The sequence below is a fragment of the Manacus vitellinus genome, unplaced genomic scaffold (assembly GCF_001715985.3).
Source record: "Manacus vitellinus isolate BGI_N305 unplaced genomic scaffold, ASM171598v3 scaffold_8_pilon, whole genome shotgun sequence".
Classification (NCBI taxonomy): Eukaryota; Metazoa; Chordata; class Aves; order Passeriformes; family Pipridae; genus Manacus; species Manacus vitellinus.
In genome coordinates, this window is record NW_021940864.1 from 8337691 (window position 1) to 8365331 (window position 27641).

At 36.0% G+C, this 27641-nt stretch overlaps 1 protein-coding gene across 1 annotated transcript in view; it reads left to right on the forward strand.

The window, feature by feature from the left end:
• USH2A (usherin) overlaps positions 1-27641 on the forward strand; it is a 378483-nt gene that overhangs the window by 208561 nt on the left and 142281 nt on the right. The window contains exon 37 of the mRNA XM_018085136.2: positions 12090-12269. Coding sequence (XP_017940625.2) covers positions 12090-12269 — 180 coding nt within the window. The remainder of the gene's footprint in view (positions 1-12089; positions 12270-27641) is intronic.

Genomic DNA, 27641 nt, shown 5'->3' on the forward strand with positions numbered 1-27641 from the left:
ATTTTTAATTGCATCTGGGTGTCTGAAATTAGGTTCTAGAACAGGAAGGATCAGGTATTAACTCTTTTCCAGAGGAGAGAGTTGGAGAAAATTCTTATCTTCCTACCTGTGTCAGATGACTGCATTAGCACAAAATTAATCCAAACCTGTAGCCCCGAAGATGTTGTGATGCATTTGAATGCAAGTTTGACATAAAGAGAATCTTTAATTAACTATGTGTCCTTAGGGAGTTTCACAACACAAAGTTGCAGGTTTATGTTGGAACTCTTTGTTGCTCATGAATGTAGAAATCAATGTGTGGTATTTTCAGTTTGGGTTTTTATTTTTAATTTCTTGGAGTTTTTTTTAGTACTTTTTTAAACTTTTGTTGTTGACGTATCATCCAAGGTTCTTACTTTTCAGTAATGTAGTTCATCTGGTATTTTTGTAAAGAGAAAGTGAATAATCTGGTTACTCTGCATGTTCAGAGATACTGTACCAGAAAGCTTCCTTGCAGCCTCCTCATTCTCTTGACAAAGTGGAGAATTCTAACAGCTAAATATAGCAGAAAATAGTTGACTTTTGCATATGTGCATTAGAACGTTGTTCATCTAATCTTTTTAGTTTCAAATATACTCTGTATGAATCAACAGAAGAAAACTTACACCATACATTCACTTGGCTTCTACTAGAAGGTTCTTCTTATAATCTTGATTGGGCACAGTGCTTCAGTACTCTTTCCAATCAGAATTCAGAAAGAGAGTGTTAAGAATCAACCTACTGTATAAAAGCAATGGCTGCTATAGGAAGACACAGCACCTGCAGATGCCAGAAGTGGGAAGAGGAATGCTGAAGCCCCTTAAAGTTCCTAGCCTGCCTTGTGTTGAAGGCTTGAGAATGGGGAATAAAAATTCTGTGGGATGTTATTTCAAAGATGGAGGAGGTGGTAAGCACTTTGCATTTAGATCTGAAAATTTAATAAAACCACAACAATTTCTGAGAATTAAACATGATTTCAGAAATGACTAAAACATTTCTGAGAGACTTGTTAGGACAATTTTCATACTGAATTTCTTTTAGACTTTTTTTGCATAATTACCTCAAAATATAAAGTAGTATACATTTGCATTTGCAGTTGCTGCAAATGACTTTGCAATAACTGATAAAAGAGACAAGTTTCATGCACTTTAATATTTACAAGAAAAATTATTTTACAAAGATGGCAGTATAGTAATCCCATATATTTAATCAAAGCATATGAAGTGTTTTCAAGACAAGCTATTTCTTCAAAAACTTGATTTTTTTTTTATTGTTGGCTAGTTATTAAGTCTTTTCTCCCGTGTAGCTGAATATTCAAGAAGCTGTTACTAAAGAAATCTGAAAAATTTTTCCACAGTAGGTAGGTATCAGGTCTGCATGCTTTCTGCATTTAATCACTTACAAAAATATTTATAATATCATGTGTTCCTGAGCCAGGGACAGATTATTATTTAATAAGAGCAGGAAAAGTAATTGCAGCCTTACTCCAGTATTTTAGGATTGTGCAGTTACCCTATACATTCTGCAATGTGAATTCCTTAGTAGTAATAATTGATTATTTTTTTAATATGATGGCACACTAAATTTGGCATTACTATTAAGAAAAATCATCCTTTCTTCAAGAAGCTGGCCTGAGGAGTGTAGAGATACTTGACTTAAAAAGAAGGGTAAAATTTTCAAAAAAATTGTGAATCTGAGAAATTGTGGCAATATTAATGATATTGGTAATTTACCAATTAAATTTTAATATATAAAGAAATATTTAATCCATTACATCTGTAGTGCTGTGATGTTACATGGTGTCTAAGGCACCTTAGTGCCTTAATGTGACTAATACTAAGGACCCTGAAGCTGCTGAGGCATTGTTTTCCAGAGCCTCACAGGAAGTATTTTCTGTTATAGGTCTCATGTTCTTATTCTTGGGTAATTTTTCTCATGACCTTGCCCCTGCAAATGCAGTAGTGTGATTGCAGAAGAACTTCACGGGAACAGCTATGATGCTGTGAGAATTGCCTTTCCCTAGCAGATCCTTACCTCCCAAAACCTAGTGGACAACAAAGTCTAGAGTAATAATTTAAATGCTTGATAAGTGTTATCCATTAATATATGTACACGGATGTTTAGTGACCAACCAGTGTAAAACATTTACACCATGTTAACATACTCCATGCAGCCCAAATAGCATCATAAATGGGAACAACCAGCAGTGAGTTCAAGCAGTTCCCAGTGGAAAGCATACAGTGGCAGAGGGACAGCATAGCAAAAGTCATCCCCACCGTGAGCAGCAGCATTGGCATATTCATCATCACCACCTGCTGCACCAGAGAAATAACCTCCCCACTCTGAACGTGGGATGCTTTTGTGGGAGCCCTTAGCTGCTTTTTCAAGCCAGCCATTAGGGAGATGTTTTGTATTTCATCCACTTCCTCCCTCATGTTGTCTATCTCAGTTTTAGCTACAGGCCTCAGTAATAAAACTCGCTAGTCCTGAAGATAATTGAGAGGAGAAAGAAAAGGGGATGCATGATCCATTTTCAAATAGCCATATTTAATAAAAACAGAGTAGGACTTAGGGGTGTTTTATCACAGAGTAGTGTGGTATTTCAATTTTGATTTGCATGGCTAGAAAACTCATAGCCTCACTTGCACTTTAGGTTGATTATTGGGTAAACGTTAGTCATGCTTCATTAGATTTTGAATAGCCTCACAATACACCATGTTCTAGCATAATTCCCTTCAGCACCAGATACACTTTGTTTTTCTTTGCCTTGGTACAGGTGTCTCAGGGAAAAGCAAAGTGAAAGCAGTCACTCTCTAACTTCTACATCTGACCATTTCTTTGGTGAAGACTCAAGCATCAAACCACAGATGGTGTTTTAATTGATCTTCTGCATAATTCTATTAATATAGTTTTATTTTTGTCATGTGTACACTGGTTTGTTTCTATCTTGTACAGTGTAATTTATTTGGTTTTGTATGATAAAGCAGACAGGGCTGAATCCCATTTCTGTGAGAAAGGTATCATCAGTTCTTAAAGGACTGAAATTCCTACTGACTGCCAATAGCAGTATAGTCTCCGAGACTGTCCCTACTCCCTTGTAATAGTCTAGGGAATAACAGCAACCTTCTGGAGATGGGTCTGGTAAACAGTATTGAGTAAAAGGGAATTTGCCAATCAGTTCTCCTATGAAGACAGTCTTTTAGTTAATGAATGTCTTCCAGAGTTTTTAGTCCACATGAGGGCTAAGGAGGCTACACTGAGACTACACTAAGGCTAGTACTTACCATCTATGGTAAGTACTAAATGCAAACCCAACAATTTATCGCATTAGATGCAAAATGACTGGTGTTGATGACATGGCCAAAACAAGATATATGTATAATCTGACTAGGGCTTCCACAGGTAAAGAAGTTGTGTTTGAATACCTGTATGTGTTGGTTTGGAACAAATACACTGCATTTTAGAGACTAATGTAAAACTCGTCTGGTTTCTCAGGTAGGGAAAGCATGATGAAAACTGGGATTGGACAAGCTTTTGATGTAGTTTTTCTTTGCACTTTACAAAGGGGACTGTGTAATGTGCCAGAGAGATCAAGATACTGTGATAGGCCATCCTTTTGTAGGGATGATTGTGTGCAGTTGATGTGGCTGTTTATGTTAATTTACAAGGTTTTACCCTGAATGGTCTAGAGGGAGGTGCTTTATAAGTGAGCACAACAAACACTCGCCTGAGTGATTCTGTGGTTCTTTCAATCTGCAAGTGCATCATTTATGACACCCCGTGAAAGCTGACTGTAAAAGCCAAAAGAATGTCTTATGTCAAACAAAAATCCTAGATCAAGTTTAGAGCTTCATTCCTTCCAAAGTATTACAACTAAGTGTAATGGCATTTGACAGTATTGACTTTTTTTATATGACTTCTTTTGGCTAACTCAGCATTCTGAAAAAATAAATAGTGTTCTCCTTTTGTGATTGAAAGGGTTAAATAGTACCAATTCATTACCACTCACAAAAGGATTTATTTTGTTCTCATAAATCAGTTTTATTCCACATTTTTATTATTCCCTTGGGTCAGCTGCTCCAATTGAAATCAATACAAGTGCAAGTGACACAATCAATCTAGATATTTGATTATGGATTTGAGACTCCAGGTTCTGCTCTGTGTGTTTAGCTAGTCTCCTTCTGATAGTGTCCCTGGAGAATGGAAAATTCCTATTGGCATCCATGAATTATGGGCATAGATTCAGAAACCAGATACTGTGATAATCTCCATTTATGTACTGCTGCAGTTAGAGAAAGAATGTTCTATCCATGGAGAAACAAGCTTAAAGATTTTAAAGCTAACTGTTTCTCAATTTTTTTTTGGTGTATAAAATCCCTCATTAAATATACTTTATAAAGTCTCATCATTTGTCTATAAAACCCCTCAAACAAAATGGATGAAATCAGTAGCTATATGCTCTATTATCAGCTTAACATTGCAAGTGTAGCAAAATCTTTTGCCATTTTATGCCTTCTGGTCATTTATAGACAATGTGAAGTTTTGTCACTTGGAGTACTAAAGTGTGCTGGGACACCTTCCCCTGTTAATATTGGAATAAGAGCACTTGGACACTGGAAGCTTTTGTGAAATCCAGATAAGTTGGTTCTACTCAGAGAATGCTTTCCAGAGTTGGATTTAGATCATGGACTAAGTTCTTACCATGTGTCCCTAAGACACTTGATACAGTGTGTGGTGTGGGGGGTCCAGGATTGATGCCCCTTGGTACCGTTGCAGAAAAATTGAGTTACAATAGAGATGACTATTTTTACAGCAGAGATTTAACACTACTGAATATACTGTTTTAACTGGAACTCAAAATCTGTACTCAACTGCAAGACTCATTAGATGTTTCCATGTTTATGAAAAAGTAATGAGAAAACCTAAAACAATTCAAATAAAACAGGTTTCTTGGCATTTTCATCAACAGTTACAGAGTTTTTTTAGTTGAAAGCCTCATGACACTGAACTGAAAGCTCCAAAGGGTAGATGAGACCACACACCAAACACTCTTCTCTGCCTGCCATCATGACAAAGCCTAATCTCAGATGCAGTCATTAACCATCCTTGGGGACTCTGCTAACTTTCTTGTATGTGCTTTCACATCAAGCTGTGGGCTTTATTCATATTTCAGTCCACAGAATTAATGAGCATATAAATGCACATTACTTAGTGTTTGTAACACTAATAATCACTTATTTCTACTGACAGGAACATGCTTTCATCATAATGATTACTCCTGCTTTGCCTTAGGGTTCTTGAAGTGTTCGGCAAATTTTCACAGAATCATGGAACAACTGAGGTCAGAAAGCACCTCTAGTTCAACCTCTCTTCTCTAGACAGGGTTAACTGGAGCACGTTGCCCAGGACAGTGTCCAGTTGTGTTTTGAGTATCACCAAGGATGGAGACTCCACAACCTCTCTGGGCACCTTGTTCCAGTGTTTGACTAACCTCAAAGTAAAACCTTTTTCTTAGGTTCAAACAGAATTTCTTGTATTTTCTGTATGTATCCATTGTCTTTAGCTCTGCTGCTATATACTGCTGAGAATTATTTGGCTTCTTTATACCCTCACAGCAGATATTTATACACATTGATAAGATATTCTACCCTCCAGGCCATCTCTTCTTGAGGCTAAACCATCTCAGTTCCCTTAAACTTTCTTTATGTGGCAGATGCTTTAAGCCCTTAATCATCTTTTCATGAACTCCACTCCAGTAAGTCCGTATCTGTCTTGTAATGGGGATCCCAGAACAGGATGAGCACTCCAGATGTCTCTCACCAGGATGAATAGAGAGGAGGGATCCCATTATTTGACCTGCTGCCAATGCTTCTAATACAACCCACAAGGCTGTTGGCCTCCTTTGTCGCAAGGACTCATTGCTGGCTCACGTTCAACTTGTCCACCAGGACCTTCTTGTCTTTTGTAAGGCAGAAAAGCAGCTTTCCAGTGTCAGAGTGACAGACAGCATACGCATTCTGTACAGCTTAAGACAGTCTAAGGTAGCTGTACCAAATTTCAGCCTTTGAGAAGTCACAGAAGGTGCTTTTGCCTGTTTGAGGGAAACCGAGCTGTCAAAGCAATGACTTGAGTACTACAGTCAGAAACTACATCTGAGTCATTGAGTTTTCAGATTTCTTCTATATGTGCCAACAGGGACTTTCGTCCTGTTCTTTAAGTAATTTCTATTTTGCAGTTTTAAAACTATAGGCTTCTTTAATTGCCAGTGAGAAAGGAAAAAGAGAAGTTTTTTTCAATGCAGATAATGTCAATTCTTTGTCATTTACAGGGAAATTAATATTTTGGATTCGTAGGTTTTTTTCCAGTTTGTCTCAGTGCTTTTAAATTACCCATTTTGCCTCATCCAGCAACTCCTCCTAACCCATGAGAATTAAGATTTCATGTGTTAAGAGAGTCTTTAAGTTTTGGACTCAGTTTGATGGACTGTGACCATAATATGTCCATAGGAACAATACATCTGTCAGCTCAAGAGCAGAGGAACAAATGGGGCTTCAAGAGATTGAGACACAAAATCAGGAGTGTACCCATCTGAAAAAAGAAGGAAAAAACAAAACCAACCAACCAAAAAAAAAAAATCCCCACCAGAAAACCCTCCAAAACAAAACCCCAAAACATTAAAAAACCCCCCTCATCGCAAATCACAAAAAAACCGCCAAGAGTTTGCTGAAAAGAGGGGTATGACATCTGACATAGAAGCACAGAAAGTACTTTATCTCGATAACAATTGAGATTAAAATTTGAGAACAGTTCATTATGGCAGTCCTTAGGAAAAGAGAATCGCCAATGTCAAGGAAATATTTTTAGGTGGTTTTCTATTGGGATAATCAAACTAATGTGAAGTGATTCTGAATACTGCACTAGAAACTGTGGAAAAGGAAAGAGGGAGAAGAAAAATCTTAGCTGGGAGGAAAGGTGTAGCTTGTGTGGAAGTAAATGAGGCTGAAGAATAGGCAAAACTAATGGACAAAAGAATGAGCTTAGAGACCAGGAAGTGTGCATATTCATAGAACTTACCTCCAAAAGATGTGGTACCAAAGAGACAGAAAATACCACAGGGTCAGAAACTGCTGCACAATGAGGGTAAGTTATGGGGAAAAGGGATGAAAAAGTGAGTTCTTGTTTCATTTTTATTCTGCTATTCTGACATTAACTTTTTCTGTGGTCTAAGATGGAAACAGTATGGATTGGTAATAATATTTCAGCACATGACACAAAGCCCTAGTCACTTGAAAAATACTTTTTATCATGTAGTATTACACAATATGTAGTGTATTTTTGTGGTTGAATTTTCATGTTGTCTTGAAATAATGATATTGGAAGAAAATAATAGCTCATTAAACATTTGTGATAATAACACTGAAGTGCTAAAGGCTTAAGTGCCTCTTAGGTGGAAATTTCTTTGTACTTCACAGGCTGTGGTCCTGTGATACCACTTAAGTTCAGGCAAATCTGGGGATAAGATGGCCAATTTCTAGGATGCTGCAAATAGGATAGAAACCTCTTTTATAAAGGTGTCTTGGTTCTTAAAGTCTCATAAGAATCAAACAGAAAAATAGAAGGAAGCTGTTTTTTGAGCAATATCTTCTGTATAATGATGGGTATGTTAGATGAATGGATTTAGTTTGTATTATTTCTTTTATTTCCATTGTCATGAGAATTGTTTCATGTTGTATCATTTCCTGCACTCCTTACAACCTTTGTTACATGAATAAGATATCAGAATGCTAATGACTAATATACAGTATTCTGTGTCTGCTGATACTATACTGTACTACTGTGACCTTTTTAATATTATGTATTCTGATTGGCTGTCCATTTCACCTCTTCCCCACAAGTTAATAAGGCTGTAAAAAGGAGAGAACTTGAAATCGCCAGCCAGTCAAATTACAGAATATTGAAAAGGTCAGAGCAGTACAGCACACAGAAAAAAATTATGGAATATATGAGGCATTAAAATTCTTGTGACAATGATTATAACAAGAATGGAAAAGGATACCCATTTATGTTATTTCAATCTAGTGAACCCCATAGGATGACAGACCCAGGACAGCAGTAATTTACGCACCACTGACCCACAGGAGCTTAATTCACCTATTTACAGGGGAGCTTAGTAACAGGAATGCACATCTGCTTGGTAGCCCCCTGCAAAGTGTCCACCCAAAAACATAGTGAACCTTCAAACACAACTACCCACCACCTAGAATGCTGTTTGAAGCTTAGGACTTTTAAACAGTGATTTTGAATGGAATATGTATTTATGTGTCTTTTTAATATAAGCATTTTTTATTTCTTGACTTTGTTTCAAGTATACATAATTTTTAAGAATGTATGTGGATATTCTTTAGCCCTAATTTCTTCATTTGGATCTTTTCTTGAAAAACTGAGATACTTTGATCTGGTATAAACTACGAATAAACTGGGAACAGTTTTTCTGAGGTTTTTCTCAAATAGCAGGCTTAGGGAAAAAAGGCCCTCAGATACTTTGGGGGAGATATGGAGAACTGAGTAGGAAGGGTAGGAAAAGAACTAAACCATCACTGTGCAAAAATATGGAAAGATTGAGGAGCTTGGGGAAGCCCTTCACGTCTGCAAAGGGTTTAGTCTTTTTTAATAGCTTATAGGAGATGGTGGCTCTGAGCCTCCTCCCATTCAAATTCAATTTTTGGTACAGTTGTTTGCAATGTCTTAAGTGTTGAAGGACATGGTGAAACAGATCTAGGAGTTTGTTTTCTGCCTCTTTAGATTGTTCATGTGTTGTGAAGAGACCTTGCTTGTTGGAGTGCTGGTGTATGTTCATGGCAGGAATTACAAGGCAGAGTGCAGGAACAAGGAGGTATTCTGGTAGAAACCACTTGTCTGAAGTAAAACAATGTCTTTTACGACTTTACTGGTATCTGAGTCGCCTGCTGTTTAGATCTGCAGCAGACTTGCTGGTAGGTTACAGTAGGACCTGTGAGCAGGATGGAGAGAAAAACACACATGAAAAATGGAAAAAGAGAGGCCTCATCCACTTATACTCACAAATTGGGTCCACACTGAGGCAGGCTGGGCAGGAATGGCATGGAATGATATGACAGGGTTATCACTGTATCACTTTCTGTCAGGCTGAACCTATGTGTCTGCATTTTCCAGCCCACTGAAAGCTAAGTTTAAGCAGTGAGAAGTGGCAAAGCTGCATATTGCAAGTCAGCCCCAGCAAGACCTGCATTTTAAAAATGTTCTTCTAACATTTTACTTGCCAGCAGCAGTAAGATGGTTGGCTGGGAAGGGGGATAAAAACACCTTTTGTCTGTGTAAAATTCAGGTTAGGAAACTTGCAAGTACTCCTTGGCTTTTTATTAGAAGCAATGAAAAATTTTGAGCTGCTGTGTTGTCTATCTCATTGTAAATTTGCAAGTTCATTTTTGAGCTGAATAAAATGGTTATGTAATTACATACTTCTCCTAATTATTGAGTAATTATATACTTCTTATAATTGCCGAGTAATCACTCTGCTATAACTAGAATTTAATGTTACAACTAATTGTATAATTACTGTATATTAATGTTGTTATCCAGGCAACTTGGAATAGAGTGTTATCCTTTTAATTCATATTCTGTTACTCAAAACTGTATTTTTAAAATATAGTATAGTTAGCCATTGGAAGAAAGATTAATAATGGAATAAAAATATCAGCAGAGGAAACACATGTTTTCCTTCCAGGTTTAGGTGGATGAAAATAAAAATATTAACATGTTAGAACTGTACTGTGGATAGAAAAAGTTTAATTTTCTCATGGATTTGGCATAAAAATTACTACTAATTAACCCACTTTTATGCTTAAAGTTTGAATCTATCCTATGTGCCAGTCTGTCAACACTAATTTTTAAACTCTCCTACACATTGGAGGTGAAATGTTTAAAAAATGCATTTTTTTTTTCCCACGGCCAACTGAATCCTTAAGTGTTTCATGTCACTAGAACCTTAAGAATGTATATGTCATATATACAGTTGGCCATTTCTAATGACTTTATTGTTAATAAAATAATAGGTGCATATCACAGTCACATGGTGTTGTGTGATCGTCACAAATAATCAGTTGCAGATACTGGAAAAACTGTGATAAGTGATAGGAAAAATGTGCCTTGTTGGATTGTATCTACTCCCAAATCACACGCAGGGACAGTTTCACAAAGGTGCAGGAGGGTTTGATATGCAATTTAAGAGCTGAATTCAAGTAATGTAGATGCATTTTTCTAGTGCTGGTTGAGTAGCCTGGTACATAAGAGTAATGTCAGACAAAATAACTTTGCTTCTGCAGGATTCTGTATGTAGAATGTGTAAAACATGGTTCTTCTTGCATGATAAGACGTTTTGCCTTCATTGCTGTATATAAAACGGGGTCTTGGGCTTATGTAAACTTCAGTGAAATCCAAAATAAATCCATCAGGCTTCATGAAGCCTTTCTACCTTCACACTACTGTAGTCTGTCCAGGTGGTCTGGTGCTATGGCATGGTGTAATCCAGGTGGAATTTGAGCAATAAGGAACTAGGCTGCAGGGCAGGGTTATAAAGAGTTTTACAAAACTGCCCCCCCTCCACAAAACCTCAGAAAATAAGTTTGTCATATATTACCAGCAGAATACCTGAAAACACCCTTTGAAAACACTCTATGAACACCAAAAAAATGGAATTGCTTGGACTTGTACCATAAGTGAATCAGAGATTGTTTATAGGAATCCAAAATTAGAGGAAAATCCAGATCACTCATCCGTGGTAAAATGTCATGTGAACATGACTGAAATGTACTGCATACACACGTGTTAGAAATATGGGATATTTGAAAAGCAGTTTCAGATTTAATATCATTTCAGTTTTAACTGTTCATTTAAAAGTTGAATAAAAGTGTGTAAATCCAAAGAGTTTCCCTTAAAAAATTAATTAAAATATTGATTTTCCAGGGTTTTTGTAATTCCATCTTATCTAGGTTTTGTAGAGGACTCAGATGTGAATATTCAATCAGCTACCTGTGACAATGCCTTACTTAACATACAATATTTTTAACAGTTATGTACTGTTTAATCTCATTCTCATACCTGTGATCTTAGACTTGTGTGATTCTGCTGTTGTTTGTAATAGAGAATTTCCATTGACTTCACTGTGAGAGCTCTTCATGGAATGATGAATAGTAGTAATAATATTAATCATTTGTATAGCACTTTATATGTTCGAAATATAGGATAATCTTCAAATGAGCTCGGCTTTGCTCTCAGATATATGAGTGAATTCTTCATTAATTTGAAAAAATTGTTACTTTACATACAATTTTTTTTTTATTTTCTAGTCTTACTAGGTATTTTGGAAAGGGTTTCTTTATTTTTGTAGGGCAGAATATTGGCTTATCTTAAGTTTGACATCTTAAAAGGTTTGCAAAGGACATGTAGGTTGCTGTGGTGTCCTCTGATGATTTCAACTGATAAACTGAATACTTCAAATCCTTTATCTTTGAGGGGACTGCGGGCCATGCTGGAAAGCATGTGTTACTGCCAATGACTATTTCTTATGTGTGTAATGGAGTTAGCTTACAAACTACTAAGGTAAGCATTTTTCTAGTGAATTCAAAAATTTTTACCAGTGTATCATAGGCATAAGAATTAACACTAACATTTGGGATTTGCAGTTATCATCTGACTTTTCTAGAACATAAGTAGTTTCTGAAAACTGGCTTCTGTTTGTGGTACATAGCAGTCAGCTTTGCAACTGCATGGTTGCTTCATGTATTGGTTTGTTTATTTTCCAAGATTTACAAGTACCATAAACTGTTGCCAAAAGCAGGAGAAATAATGAATAATATTTTTTCTCCCTAATAGCCAAAATTTTGTGTGTGTGTGTGTGTGTGTTTGTGTTATCGGTATAAATAACAACTCTTCTTTTGAGTAGAAATAAGACTTAGTTCATAAAGACAGTGAATTGTAGCAGATGCAAGGGCTAACATTTGTTCTTCACCCCCTTTCTTGTTTTTTCATAACAGATAATGCTAATTATTCTATGGTAAATGATACTCGGATGTTCTGCAGCAGCAAGAAATTCAATGTATGGGTACCCATTAAAGGCCTGATTCCATTTTCTAACTACACAGTACAAGTGAATGCATCCAACAGCCAGGGCAGCTTGATAAGTGATGCTATAACAATTGTCATGCCTCCAGGAGGTAAGTATGAAAAAGTGCTTTTTCTGTGCATGTAACAATTACACAAACACTCTGTTGAACAAAATGGTATTTATTATCTCAACTGAAGACTGGAATTTCAGAAGAATATGTTTGCATTAGTAGTTCTTACTAACAAAATTGTTCTTTTCGGTTTCTAATTTGTCACACTGTTTACTTTAAGAACTAGAGAATGAAAACAGTTGTATGGTTAACATATTATGAAGGTGAGGGGTGTGTTATGTACTTCCTTTTTTTTCTGTGAATGGTGGTGTATTCTGTCATGGACAGCTAATCTAGTCCAAGAATATCGAGAGACTCACCTGCATTTTGTAACCTTTTTTAGAATAGAAGTTGAAAGTGCTGACAAGGAGCACTTACTGGATAGACTTAGAGAATTTGTTTAATAATAGTAATATAAACCATTGGCAATATATTGAGCCCGAATCCACAAAGTAATTTAGTTGTGAGAAAGTCAATTACAATGTGCTGATTTACAGTGAATGAGGCTCTAAACCACTCTGGATGTTATCTTCATAACAATTTGAAATAAGAGAATTGAGCAAATACGCCCTAAACACTGTGAGTGTTTTGTTCTGTGGTTTTGTTTTGGTTGGTGGTTGGGGTTTTTTTTGTCAAGAAAGCTTGCATTTATAGCTGGTGTAGGTGTGTCCCTTTTGCATTCCCTTTTCATGGCCATCCTCAAGAATTAGCTTTTGTTGAATAAATGCCAATGGAAACAATTAATTTAAGACAGTTTTGAATTCTAATGTGAGAATTAGAATCAACCAGTCTTGATCTTGAGGCATGTATAGGTGTTGCTGTTGAGTAAGAATAGTGTAGAGCGACATACACACCATTTTAAAGTAAAAGAAAAACAAAAACAAAGAAAAGAGAAATCCCATAAACCTTACAGCTCAAAAATACAGTTAAACTTGAAACGATTTGCTTGCAAACAGATGGATTAGGTTTGGGTCCAAACTAGCAGAAAGACTTCAGGGAAGTGAGTAAATACAATACAGAGTTTGTATGAGAGATTACTGAGAAATAAGGAAAAGGTCAATTTCCAGAGCATTTTATACTTTTCCAATTTTATTGTCAAGTTGCACCTAATATTAACAAACATTCTTTGTTATATAATAATAAAACTGCATCTGAGTTTCACTGCTCATTTAAGACTGAGGAGTAAGACAATGTTATTTCCAATTCCGGTGCCACATTTTAATTTTGCGTAGCAAAATTTGGTAGTGAAAATTTTACCAAATGACAAAGTAAAGGATCTTTAAAGATAAGCAAGGATGTGCACAGGTTTATGACAGCCATTAAGATAGACTTTCTTTCATCATTAGATTGTTGTTGATTACAATTAGAAAACTTATAGCTTTGAAATTATCTTTTTTATGACCTTGTGGTAGTTTAAAAGCAATACCTCATTGGTTAAATAGGTTTTAGTTCATGCTTCCTTTTAGTTAATGATCTGAAAACATATTATCCTGATTTACACATAAAATCATGCTGAAAAGCATGTGGCATTCACTAGGATATGTGTGTTTAAGTAGAATTAAATTAGCAGTGAGAGTTATTAAAGAAATCTTCCATACTATTGTCCAGTGGACTGTGATCTGTAGTGAAATGAATAATAAATGAAGCAGGGCATATGAGGGAAGTACTCTGTCACACACACTGTATTCTTGCTATATGTGCACACACATACAGACATGCATGTGTATATCTAGGACAAGGTATGTTTGCTTTGCTATGATATTTATTACAATGACTCTTTCAATGCTATACAGTTCCATTGTATGGTAAATTATGAGTATAATGGTAATTTTACAGTGGACTGTATTCACTGCCTTCGCAGTTTGTAAATCATTAAATAAAATCTAGATGCCACTAAAATAAGAAGAAATTTTATTTTTTACTTCAACGGCCAAGATTTCACTTAGAAATTTTGTTTGATCAAAGCATAAGAGAGGTCTCATTAGGTACAAAATCATAGCCTTTTAGTGAGTGTGAACATGCAGCATTCTCTTTTCAAGGATAAGAAAAAAAATGCTGTTTCAGAAATTTGCATTGTGGGGAGTACTTCATGGAGCTTGATGGAAGATTGTATAAAAGGAAGAGTAATAGAAGACAAAGGATTATTCCATTTTGAAGTTACTGCTGATCACTGTTTTACAATTGTGATACAATTTTTTTTTCCAACATGCATTTCTTTTGTTTCTTTTTTTTTTTAAATTTAAGACATATTGCATATATGTCTTAATGTAAAGCATGCCAAATCCTTAGTGTTACCTGACTGAATGTATCTTAATTTCTTATCAATCTTATTTGCCATGCTTTAAGTCAATGCTTGAAAAAAACCTATTAGAAATAAGGAATTTATTTTATCTAAGCTCTTGACTAAAATTGCAATGCAGGTTCAAGAGTTCTTGGAAAGATTAAAAAAAATAAAAACTGAATCCAAATGTTAATCCATAAATATGAAACTTTCTTTTGACCCTTACCCTGTAGTGGACTGGAGTTACTAATGGGGTTAGGATTTCAACTCTTAATGGGACTTGGTGCATTAGTGTTTGGTATGCATGGAATTCAGCATTCAGTTTAATAAGTGGTTGACATTGGTGATGTCCCTTAATTTGCTTAAATCTAATTGGCTCTTTTATCAGTCAAACCTGTATGGATTGGCAATTGATCAGAAAGGGTCAGCCATGACTGTGCATGTACTTAAATGCTGGAACTACCAGTTAAAGTCACTGTTGCATAATAAGAAGCTGAAACCATGAGAACAAATGATCTTCAGAGTCGGAAGGCAAAAGAAAGCAGAGAAGTTTTTCAGGATGTTCAAGTTCAGAACAAAGGCATTATGGAGTATATAAATTTTAAATACACTGCTTTTTGCCTCAAGACTTAAAGCTTTTTTTTCCAGATGAACTGAAATCTTGTCTGAAACTGTCTTTGTTACATCAAAGAACTGCATGGAAAGCTAAAAGAGATGGAAGAAGCATAAAAGGGCATAGTTTAAAATGATTAGTGACAAATTTCATACCACAGAGGTAGAAGTAAATTTTTTTGAGTTTTACGTTTTTTTGAAAAGGAATAAATTTGCTCCATTTATCTTATCCTAAACTGCTTTGGTGGAAGTTGTAAAAAAATAGTATAGTAGTCAGTACTTCACATTAATTTGAAGTTGCCAAGCAGTAAAAAATCTGGAAAACAAATTTCTTTAGAGTTAATTTAATTAGGTAAATGAATTGAAGTGATGCAGAGGATGTAAAACTGCAAAATTCTGGGAGAAAATCTTCTGCATGGCATTCTTGGCTATACATTTTTCTTCTCAATAAGTGCTATTTCTGATAACGTGGCAGATATAAGATCCCATTATTTTAGGATTGCTTTGTAATAAGGGATGGTAAGCTAGCAGAAAATAAATTTGCAATCACTGCTGATAATACTCCAGTTAAATCCATTTGTTCCCTTCCTCTGACCATCAAAGCCCTAGTGTGGAGGGGAATGAGAGGTCCTCTGTGCAGAAAGGAGAAATGTTATGTTGAAATAGGGGCAAAGAGAGATAGCAGAGAAAGAGCGGCTGCTGCTCAGATGGGAAGCAGGAAGATGAGGTTCAATCATCACCTACAAAGAACAGAAAAGGACTGGATTCCCAAGTCATAATAAGAGATATGAAGATTGTCATGGATGCTAATTCTGTATTGCATTGCAGAGTTGTCTCTGTGTGGGTTCTTGGTGCTGACTCATTAACTTGGTGCTGACTCATCTACAGAGCAGAACCTCAAAGAATTGGTTTAAATTTCCTATGTAAAACATAAAAGGGAAGATACTCTGAAAAAAAATTGCCTAAGCAGTGAAGTGCTTCTTTAAGCTCTTATATACTGTGTGTAATTTGCATAACATGGGAATATTTAGCAGTGAAAGATGTTAGATTTTGCTTTGGACTCTTAAGCACCTGCCCTTTTCTGGCCGCTTGTTTGCGTATGGAATACTGCATGCCTCTCCTATAAGCTTGGGCTTGTTCTCAGCAGCCAAAATTGAGCCTACGTACCTGTAGTTGCTGATATTTGTTCAATATCTACAGGAGATGGTGTCCTGCAACCGGGGGATTTCAGCCACTGTTAATTTAGATAGCAACACCTCTGAGACTGGATGTTGAACGTCATCATAGGATCCCTGATCTAATCATGCAAACGAGTAGGAATCTCATCATACAACTTATATTTGCACCTGAAAGAATTTGTTCATGCAAGTGGATCACTAAAGCCAACAGGCCTCCTTAGAGGAATTCAGTAAAGACAGCAAGCTGATGTTAGGTCAGAATTACTTAGGAAAAAAGATCAAACCTGAATATACTAGATTTTTCCCTGTGAGATAGATTTGGTTTTCCATTTTGCTTAGTATTGCATTGAGAGTCACATCATAAAACTTTTTTTGAAAGAATTTCCTTTATATCAAATTTCAGCCCTTTAGATACATCAGTTGTTATTCTGTCTTCTCCTTCTTTTTCTCTCTCTCTTTTCTCTCTCTTCTTTCTCTCTTTTCTTTCTCTCTCTGTCTCTCTCCTCTCTCTTCTCTCTCTCTTCTTTTTCTCTTCTTTGCCTTTCCTTCTTTCCTCCAGGATTCTTTTCCAACAGGATTCTTTTTGTTCTATGTCTTCTGTTTCTTTTTCATTTTTCTTCTCTTATATTCTCTTATATCACTTCATGTGAATTTGAAAAGAAAAATTAAAAGTAGTTTTTTAAAAAAGCTCATTGTGAAAAAAAATCACATTTAAAAATATTCCAAATTCTCAAATATTTGTATGATATCTATCCAACCTCAGAATAATATAATCTCTGATTTTGATGAAGAGCAGGAAATGTTTTAAACAAAGTTCTTAAATGAAAAGTTGTGACCATTTCTTTTCTAGAGGCAGTTTAAGGAGAGAGCAGGATAGAGCAGGGAGGAGAAAAGAGCTCTCCTACATCTCTCATCGATGACCTAGCTAATTAAATAGTGTCAGTGGCAAGCTGTGTATTGTCCATTCCAGTTCCTTTTGCCCAGAAAGATGATTTCATGGGGATATAAGGGTAGGATTGCAAAAGTGCTTGTGTGGAAAATTGGGAGTTGTTCTAATGAAACAATAATTCTCCTCTAACCTCTGCAGTATTGAACTGATTGTCATTTTCATTAGTGCTACTTTCTTCTTTTATTCCCCTCTCCCAGGCTGTTCAGCACATCTTTCAGTGAGTTCATACCGTGTCTATTCTTGGTTTTGGGTGGGTGTTCTGGATGGCAAGAGATGAGAGAAGTAAGTCTCATTCCTGAACAGTTGTGTCTTCAGACTCTAGCAATGGGAGGCACAGAGCTGCCCTCTTTACTGCTCACTTCCCTAAATTGCAGCCAGCTGGGGCTCAGCCTAACCCCACACATCATAAAGGACCACCTCAAGGTTGCTTTAAATTGAGGCTTAATGTTAGTCCCTACTCATGAAATTGTTAAGATTTTCCAGCAGGCAATGACACTCTAACTATGTCCTTCCCTTCTGATTACCTCTTTCCCTTTGCCTCCACACCCTGTGCTTTTGGGGCTGGGCAGATCTCCCATACTGTGGGAGGATATATGCTATATTCCCATACTATGGGAGTAAACAGCTATGCTGTTTCCATGCTGCAGACATATGGCTCCTGTATTTATAATCTTTTAGGTTGCTTTCTGTCTTCTGGAGCTGTGTGAAACAGTTGAGACACAAAGATCAAAACAGCAATTTTAGTTGCCTAGAAGAACATGGATGTTTTTGCTTGCTTAGGAGAGCCAGATGAGAAAGGGAAAACTGCACAACAGCTTGAAATAGCTAATTCATCATCTATAAGCAGGGAATTAACCTCATTGTAGAGGTCTCACTATAGGTCTTTGCAAAACCTTAGCCTAAGCATGAGATCCAGGTTATACTTAAGATCTCTTGGAAGAAATCTGTGGTAGATGAGATTTCCTGCTGCAAAACTACAGCTTACTTATTCTTCTGAAAAACAGAAGAATATATAAAAGTGGGGGAAATGGGTCATTGTGAAACTTAGCAGTAGATCATTATTTAAAATTACTACCTACAATCACATTAACCTGTTTTAGACCAATTTCAATTTTACACAAAAAAGGACACAATTTAGATGAAGTATGCAATTTTTATATAATCTCAAGCATGTCCATGCTTGGGGTTTTTTTTTGTTTGGGTTTTTTATTCTGTGGAAATCTGAACTAGACTTTCCAGTACTGTAATTAAAATCAACATCATTTGTGTGGCAAGTTAGGTTCTTCTGTGGAAGGAATTCTACAATAAAATGACATTGAAATTCCTGCTGAAAATCTACAGAAGACATTTGAAAAATTACACTACGAATTTTCTCTTTAGAACCATTTTCCAGATATATGTAAGTACTAGGAATTGGATCAATTTTTATGTTACTTTACTACTATGATTTGCACTGCTTTTCTAAAAAGCTCTCTTTTTAATATCTTTTATTTTTGACAACTCCTACCCCTACAGTTTGCAGAAAAAAATGGCATTTTCATTAACTGTCAGCAAAGGCAAATGTCTGTGAGCTGTTTGTTTGTTGGTTGGGGTTTTTTTGGCATGTCATTCTGTGTTTTCTGCACTTGAAGCATCTAGATTATGGAAGTTAGCCTGGTCATCATAAAGCACTTGAGTAAAGTGACAAGGTTTGAGCCACTTTACACCATTGAGGAAGCTTTGAAGTTCCTCTGCTTGCAATGAACTCTGCATGCCTCCAGCAAAGTTCTGTCACCCTGTTACATTTTGGTCACCTTTCCATATTAGGAAAAAAAAAAAGCTTAAGTGGGGAAAAATGAAGTTTCTTTTAAGATCTTACTGAGGCTGAAATGTAGACAGAATCAAATCACTGTTTTTTTCCCATCTTTAGCTGGGGACAAAACCAGAGATGATCTTTCTTAAACATGACAGCCATAAAAGTGCTTTTACTTTTTTTGCTGGTTCTATTTACAGTTAAAAATTAGTCTCTGGGATTTTTCTCTGTTGTTTCGAAAAAGATCTGAAATTGAATTTTAAAAATCTGAAATTTTATATCTGAATTCTTGAAACCCTTTGAAGAATTAAAATATTTTTCCTTCATATAGTTAATTATTTGTTCTGGTACTGTTTTGAGTTTTACTTTTTCCTTACTTTTCCTTAGTATAGCATTCCTCATTCTGTTACATCCATGCAGTTATCTTTAGGCTAGTTGACTGAATACCTAAGGAGAAATAAGCTTCTCTATAAAGACAGAAAGGGAGAAAAAATGGAAGTTGAGTGAGAATCAGTCATTAGAGTCAGCACTTCTCCTCTGGTGTCCTGATAATGCAATTTTGTATACTACCCTTTCTTTTATGGCAAAAGCAACTATAAGAGTCTATAGGCCTTAGTGATTCTTGACATTTGACAGCTTTGTCCTAACTGTTCTTTTCTTTCTGAACATTTTTTGTGTCTGCACACATCTGCAGATGGACACACACAAATAGATATATATATTAGTATATGCATGTTCATGTATACATGATCTTTTTCTGTCTTTTTTTAATCTTTGAATCTCTATGGAGATCATATTTATTCCCCCGACAAAGAAATACTGTACTCTTAGATTAATTCCAGGTGAGTAAAATGAGAAAGGGAATTAATGTATTTCATGTTACAGTGGGATACGCCCAGTATTGAATTATATCAATCCTTACTATTTGTATCCTGACCTATTTGCTGTTCTGATTTTTACAAATATTTTCTAATTCAGATTTTCAGTAGGCTTCTGAAGTGATTGAAGGTTGTTATTCCCATTTTACAGATAATGAGGCATGTGTTAGCAACAGAAGAAAATGTTGTGTTCCTTCTCGTGCTGAAAAGTATAATATACATGTCAAGGTTTGTCAGCCTTTCTTCTTGTTCCTTAGCTTAGGCTGGGGCATTGCTTCTCAGTGAAAGGTGTCACCATAGTTGAATGCAGCCAGTGTGTACAGAGGAAACGCATGAATCCAGGTTGACTGATTTTAGACTATCTACACATCTCTGATAGTACATATATAAAGAAGGGAAGTTGAATAAGTGAAGAGATGGCATTATATAAAGAAAGAATGTATTTTCCTCTATTTTTCGTTCTATTGAAGTTCTGAGTGCTCTTACATACTAAGAAGCCTATATGAGAGGGTTATTTGTAAAAAGGGATACTGCTCTCCAAAAATATTCAGCTGATGGTTGTAAACTGAATTAATCAGCTGCAAATTTTCTGTGTTGAAGATTTAACCCTTTCAGTCTATGTTTTAAAAACCAACAAAGGCGAGGAAATTTCCCCTGGCTCTTTATTTTTGTCAAAGTCTTGAAGCAAATCTGTATTTTAGAGAGTAAGTATTGCCAAGGTATTTACTTCAAGCTATGGTGGATAGTATGTGTAGATTAGGGTAACTGCTCTGACATGTCTTGTGGCACATAAGGCAAAACACAGTCAGCCTTGTTAGGGTTTGAATAACATGTGACGGTGTTACTAAGACTTTTAATCAATTAGGCTGCCTGATTTTGAATAAGACCACAGTAGCCAAGGTCTTTTCAGTAAAAATACTTGAGAACAGATCATTCACTGTTTATATTGACACACTTCCACCAATTCCAGTGGATTTATGTGTTCCTCAGCATTATCTGAGGAAATGAAGTCCAGGGTTAATTCGTATAAATGGTTTATTTGTTAAAAGTATCTAGAACAGGACACTAACTGATGAGTAGCTACTTAATAATGCTGTATGAACATTTCTATGTGGATAGCTCGGCTATAAAAGCTTGTAATCTTTTTACCCTGTTCATCAAATTAACTATATATTTTGCACAGATTATTTCCAGGGGGAATAGTCTTGTCTGAATTGCTTTTTATTCACCTTAAATGTTAAATATTTTGCTTCAGCATATAGCACTGGATCATATTTCTGTCAACTGCAATACCAAATTTGTTGGGGGACCGATTCATAAAAACAGTTAGGGATTTTTGACACAGTTAGGTGGAATGGAGGTGTCACCTTTCATATTCTTTCATAGCTTATCTCAGTGTTAGAGCACTGATTGAAAAAAAAGGAGATCTGGATTATTCATCCTAAAATGGCTAACATTCCTGTCTCCCGGTTGCTGGGCAATGTGCTAATCTCTGGGTTCATAAGAAAGGAATGCAGAATACTGTCCATCTATCCTCTTGGAACTCTACTACCCTGTGTGTGTGTAGAAGTCTTATTTATTGGGAGAAAAGACTGAGCAGGTACTATTGTAACCCAGGGCTAATGACACTTCCCAAATTGGGGTGGGGCACTGTATGTGTCAGTGGCAAAGAGGGCAAGAGGAGCAGATGCTGAGTTCTGGGCATTCTTGGATCTGGATGTAGTCAGCATGAGCATCAGAATGTGATCCTATTGCTATTTTCTAATACAGCTTAATTTATTGATACTGCAGCTGTTGAACGAGACTGTAACATGAAGTGACAGCCGTAGCATTGCAGTTGGCAATTTTGAGAAGTGATAAGAATTCTTGTTTACTCTGTAAATGTAATAGTTCAGATTTGTTTCCCTCGGCCTCATGTGTTACATAACAGAATAACACACAGTGTTTTGTTATTAGTTTCCTAATTATAACAGTTTTATTTCCAGAACTGAATTTTTGATTCTTCTGTTTTCCATTGTGCAGATTACCCACCCAGAGAGTTTTGCATGTTGATCAACAGCAAGATTTGGTTATATATTAAAAACTCTCTATACTGGTAATGATGACAGATATAATTAAATTAATTCTCTGCCATCTCCTTTGGTGCACACAGATTTTCCCCATTAATATTGATGGAGTCACAAGCACATGTTGGGGTGGGTGGGAGAAAGCCCCTGAATGTTGTATTTTGCTCTTTGTGGAACTGACTGTATCACTTTATGTTTAAATGTAAGGAAAGCTGCTGACAGTTTTGATATATTAAATTATAACTGAGAACTAATTCAAGGATCAAAGATGCTCTTTGGGAGACATCACTTTACTGGTAGGAAAAATCATTACCTTTTTTCCCAGTCTCATGTATTTGTACTGTATGTCTTGGAAATATCATTCCCTACCGTTTCTGAATCTTGATGTTTAATTTAACACAAAGGTCTTTGAGCAGCACAATGGGAGGGGGGCTTTTGCTAGTAAAGCATCGTAGAAGGAAATTGAAAGGTACGTGTTTTTTCTCATTTATCAAAGAAGTGCAAAAATCTAAACTGACATTTTATATCAAATGAATTATGAACTGTGTACTTTGTACCTAAGGGAACAACAACTAAATTAGACTTTTGTTAAAGAGAGAGAAAGAGAGAGAGAGAGAGAGGAAAAAATAAGCTTTTAATAAACTATACAGTCATTTTTGGTATTTTGTCTGAACCTGACATATGCTGTTCTTTGCAGAAGAAAACTAGAGAGTATAGGCTACTTCAAAGTCTATATGCTTTGAATGCCTCAGAGTGAATTGAGAAGCAGGTTAAGATGACACACAAACCAGAGTTTCTACTTAATAAGTATTGTTGCTTTGATATTTCTGTTTTCAGCCTTGTCCAACTCAGGTGAACAGGAAAAGATAATATGCTATTTAATAGCTTGAAGATTGGAGCAAAGTAGTATATGATTTTTTTCCTTTTTTTTTTTTTAAAAAAAAAACCTTCCATTTGTGAGAATATGGTTGCTACTGAAAAAGACTTCCAGGAAGCAAAATTTTAGAAGACTTTTGAAGAAGTAAATTTTCAAAGAATTATGTACTTGATATTTTAAGGGCATGAGTTCTGCTGTCTTTAGGTGAACAACATTTCTTGCAAGCAAAGATGAGACTCCTAGTCTGTCAAGTTAGAGTTGGTAACATTTATGAGATTTTGTACATTACAAATTTCTGAATTTCCTTCATGACTTTCAGGGGGAATATATTTATATCCGTGCATTGACATAGAAGACACTTTCATATTGTTGTGATAAGCACCTACACCTTAGAGAAAATGGGAAATGAGAAGGTAAAATTCCATGGTTTCTTTGACAACATATTCCCTAGTGCACTCTTACGGTGCCTTTTGATAGACATGAACAAAACATCCAAGAACTAGTTGCTTTTCTCATATGTCATGTACATACATTTCATAACAATATATTTCAGAAGATTAGCTAAGTTAGAATAAACAAAAACTTTCAGAAACTTCATTTCAAAATAGCATGTAAGTGCCATTGGAAATGTGGTGTGTATATGCACACTTTTTTGTAACAGAAAGGGAAGGAGAAGAGGTGGCAGCTTGAAGAGATGCAGTGGTTTGGCAGAGCTATGACAAAGAGCTGATCCCTTCCGACATGCTGGAGAGTCAGACCTTCTGCTCATGCTGTCTGCGGGGAACATGAGAGGGATGGGGACAACAACCATAGGTGGGAAGAATAACTCCTTTTTTAACACCTGCCTCCCGCTTTCCCTATAAAAAGACATTGACAATGAGACAAAGTTTTTTTTCTGATTACCATGTATGGCATAAAGAAGTTAATTAGTAGCTGAGAACAAAAGCTGACTCTGTGTTGCCTTGATTACTAGGAGCAGAAACTTTGAGAGAACCTCTTTTCTTTCTGCAAGTAAGGAAAGAATTTGAAGGGGGGAAAGTCTGTTATGGCCACAGTTGTTTCAAGGCCAAAAGGAAGTCCAGTGACCTGGATCTCAGAGATACCTGTAGGATATTCAAGATATAATAAGACTGCACCACCCACTGTGCATAGTGGCACCCTAACACGAGCTAATCTATCATCTTGTCAGATCCATTTTCTATTTATGGGCACCTCAAGCTTGGTTTCCATCAGAAATGGTAGTATTTCACACTGTCCATTGTGTACTCCAAGAAATTTGTGGATTAAAAATAATGTAGGTAATCTTTTTGCAGATCTAATTTATTTGTAAGCCTGTATTTTTCTCCAGTCTGTACATACAGAAATATATAAACTGATGCTTCTGTCAAAATGCAAATCAACTGGTAAAACTTGAGTTTTCTACCACCAGGGTAGCCTGTTCTTTAACAGTTCTCTGACACATTCATCATGCAGGAGTGCACATCATGCTGTTACTTGAACCAGGAGACTTCTTATTTAATGACAACATTCACGTCTTTTCTAAGTGTCTCACTTTCTTTAGCATTCAGTTAAGGTTGCTGTATTTTCTTAGTTTCTTTTGCCACACTGGGTGGAGATATAGAATCATTTAGGCAGGAAAAGACCTTTAAGATCATCAAGACCAACCTTTATCCTAACACTACCTAGTCCACCACTAATCTGTGTCCCTGTGCACCACTTCTGTACATCTTTTAGATACCTCCAGGGACAGTGACTTCACTGCTTCTCTGGGCAGCCTGTTCCAGTTCTTGAAAACCTTATATAGCAAACAATATTTGCAGAGGCCATGGTTTTGAATATCATGTTAACCTTTAGCTTTCAGTCATAAAATAAATCAATATTAAAAATTAATTTTCAACAAATTATATTTCAGACTGATACATATGCTTCTTGTAACATCACCACCTCTGTACCTTTTTCTTTTATCTTTCTTCATCTTCTATGATGTTAGAGTCCCCTCCATTGAACTATTAGACTGAAAAAGAGTTGATTGGAAAATCAGCTTGTGCATCTACTTTCCTTAAAATCAGTTTATCTCATTTCTGTTAAACAATTGTTTAGTCTGATGTAGATTTGAAAACTTTGTTGCAGAAATTTAATCCCATTGCTCTATGTCGTGTTTCCCAGGATTCTCTTTGTTGTTGCAAAACTTTTGTGAAGCTGAAGATTCCTATATACCTATCACTTTTCTCTTGTTCTTTAAGTTAGGTTTAAACTTTCTTCCCTGGTGTTTTCCTGACCTGAATAATACATTTTTTTTGGTTGCTTTTTGGAAGCCTTTGGATTTTCAGAACTATATAAGAACTCTTTAGTTTCAAACAAGAAGTAAAAAGTTTAAAAGCCAGCCTGCAGTTCTCTGAAATTGTACCAACATTTAGAAAGAAATTTTAATTTGGTTGAGAGTCTCCTCACTAGCAATCTACAAGACTCTCACCAGAGATGTTTCCATCAGTGTAGAAGCTACCATACCTACCTCTGGTCATAGCTCTCTGATGCCAGATATTAGGGAAGCTGTAAGATTCTGAAGGTGCTGTTCCTTTAAAAAAAAAAACAAACCAAAAAAGCCCCGAACCCCAAACAACCAGCTACAAAAAACCCCATCAATAATAATAATAAAAAAAACAAACCCCCAAATCCTCCTGAAATTAATCTCTAAAGCTACTTCATGCAGGAAGCTGAAGCTGTGGCATGAAGATAGACAGGATCTTGTTCCCTCTACTCTTGCCACATCTGTCCCCGTAAATAAAAAGAGACAGATCTGGTAGTTTCTCAAAGCTACTTCACAGAGATATTTAATTCTCCGGTAACCAGACTCAGAATTAACCAGCAGGAGCTGTTTGTTTAATTGCAGTTTCTGCCTGATTTTGTAATACCATTCCTTATGTTTTTTTCCTCATAGTATTTAAAAAAAAAATAACATTGTTATATGGCAGTTATTGGCTAGCCATCCTTTTAAACAGTCTGATGAATAATTAGTTTTACCGGGCAGTTATAAATTCTAGCCAGTGTCTTTATTACAGGTATTAAAATCATTAATCATTCAGCTAATTGCTTATTGGCATTCTTTTGTAGCTTTTAGAGTTTAGTAAAGTTCTTGCTGAGTAAGATGGACAAACTTCTACCTAGCATGAGGAAGGAAGGCAGTTTACTTCTTATGTAAAGGTAAGGTGACAAATCTATAAGACATTTTTATGGTGTTGACCTCAGTAAAATACAGCACTTAGGAACTGTGCATCTCTTACACATATTTTTACTTGAGACCCAGGCCCAGATTGCAGGTGTTGAGGTTGTACATGATGAAAAGTTCACTAAAAGGAGGGAGGATCTCTGATTTCGGGGTTTTTTTTAGCTAGAACAGTATTAATGAAGAATAAGTAAACCTGCTTTGGGATTTCAAAAGACAGTTGTCTTAAACGTCAGGTTTGCAGGTCATGGAATAAAGCCTAAGTTGATTTTTAGGGCCTTACTAAAATTGTGCTCTGCAACTTGGAATACAAGATAGTGCAAGTGGAGAAGAATCTGCAGTTAGAGCTTACACACTCAATTGAGATACAGATAAATTTTAGATTTTTTTTCAAACATCATATTTTTCTCAATGATATTGAGCCTTACAAATACAAGTAACATTAACGATTGGATTTACTCCAAAGATTATGAAGGCTTTAAGCTACTCCTTTATGTCTGTCTAGTTACTTTTTCCCTAAACACAGCCTTCTTACTTCCCAAGGCAAATGTGCCAGAGAGGGGAAAGCAAGAAGGCCACCATGAACCTTTCACATTTTATGTTTCCAAGTGCATGGTTGCATGTTGAATAAGGGTGTGTTGTCCTTAGTATGTGTATTATTAGATGGAGATATAACTGTAACTGAAAACATCCATTAGTGAAATTATAAAATTAGAAAGAAAATACAAGAATATTCTGTGCATTCTCTAGTCTTTGAGAGTGTGAAAAACAACATGGTTGAACATATATATTGAATGAAAAAATCAAAACCAACTGCTTATATTCACGATATGCCGAGAAGCAAAAATAACTGGGAAAAGAGGGTTAAAAACCAGACTGGAGTAAACTTCAATGAACCTGTGAAGATAAGAAACAAAAAAAGCAATCTTCTGCTTTGCCAGGAGATAAAGGTTTATAACTAGCATGCCGTTCTCGTGATGACATATGGCCGAGCATCATGGCCTGTCTTTCACTGAAATAAAACAAAAACACATGCCCATGTTGAGAATTATGGGGAATGCAATGACTGGAATTATTTGGACTGAGCAAACAACTAGATAACAGGCATACCTGGGAAAATCAGAAGAAACAAATGTCAACGTGCAGAACATATTGCCTTAAAAAGTGCCATAATGAGATGATCTCAGTATGGGCACCTAAAATAGAAAATAAATCAGGAGTATCTGAACAAGCACTACAACGAGATAAAGAAATGGGGTTTGCGAATTGAACCTGGAAAAGAGGAAGAGTAGTCATGACAGAGCGAGACATTCATCTAATGGCAGTCTGAAACTTTTCCTTGCTGTTATGGCACACACTGTGGAAAGCCTGTTTTCCTCCTCTGTAGTTAGATACCTGCAGTTATCATTTGCATCCATGTGTTTGAAATATATTTTATAAGGTACAAAGGTATCATCTGTGCCAAATGTTTTATATATGCAGATGTGTCAAATTTTAGAGTTACATTTATATAGTT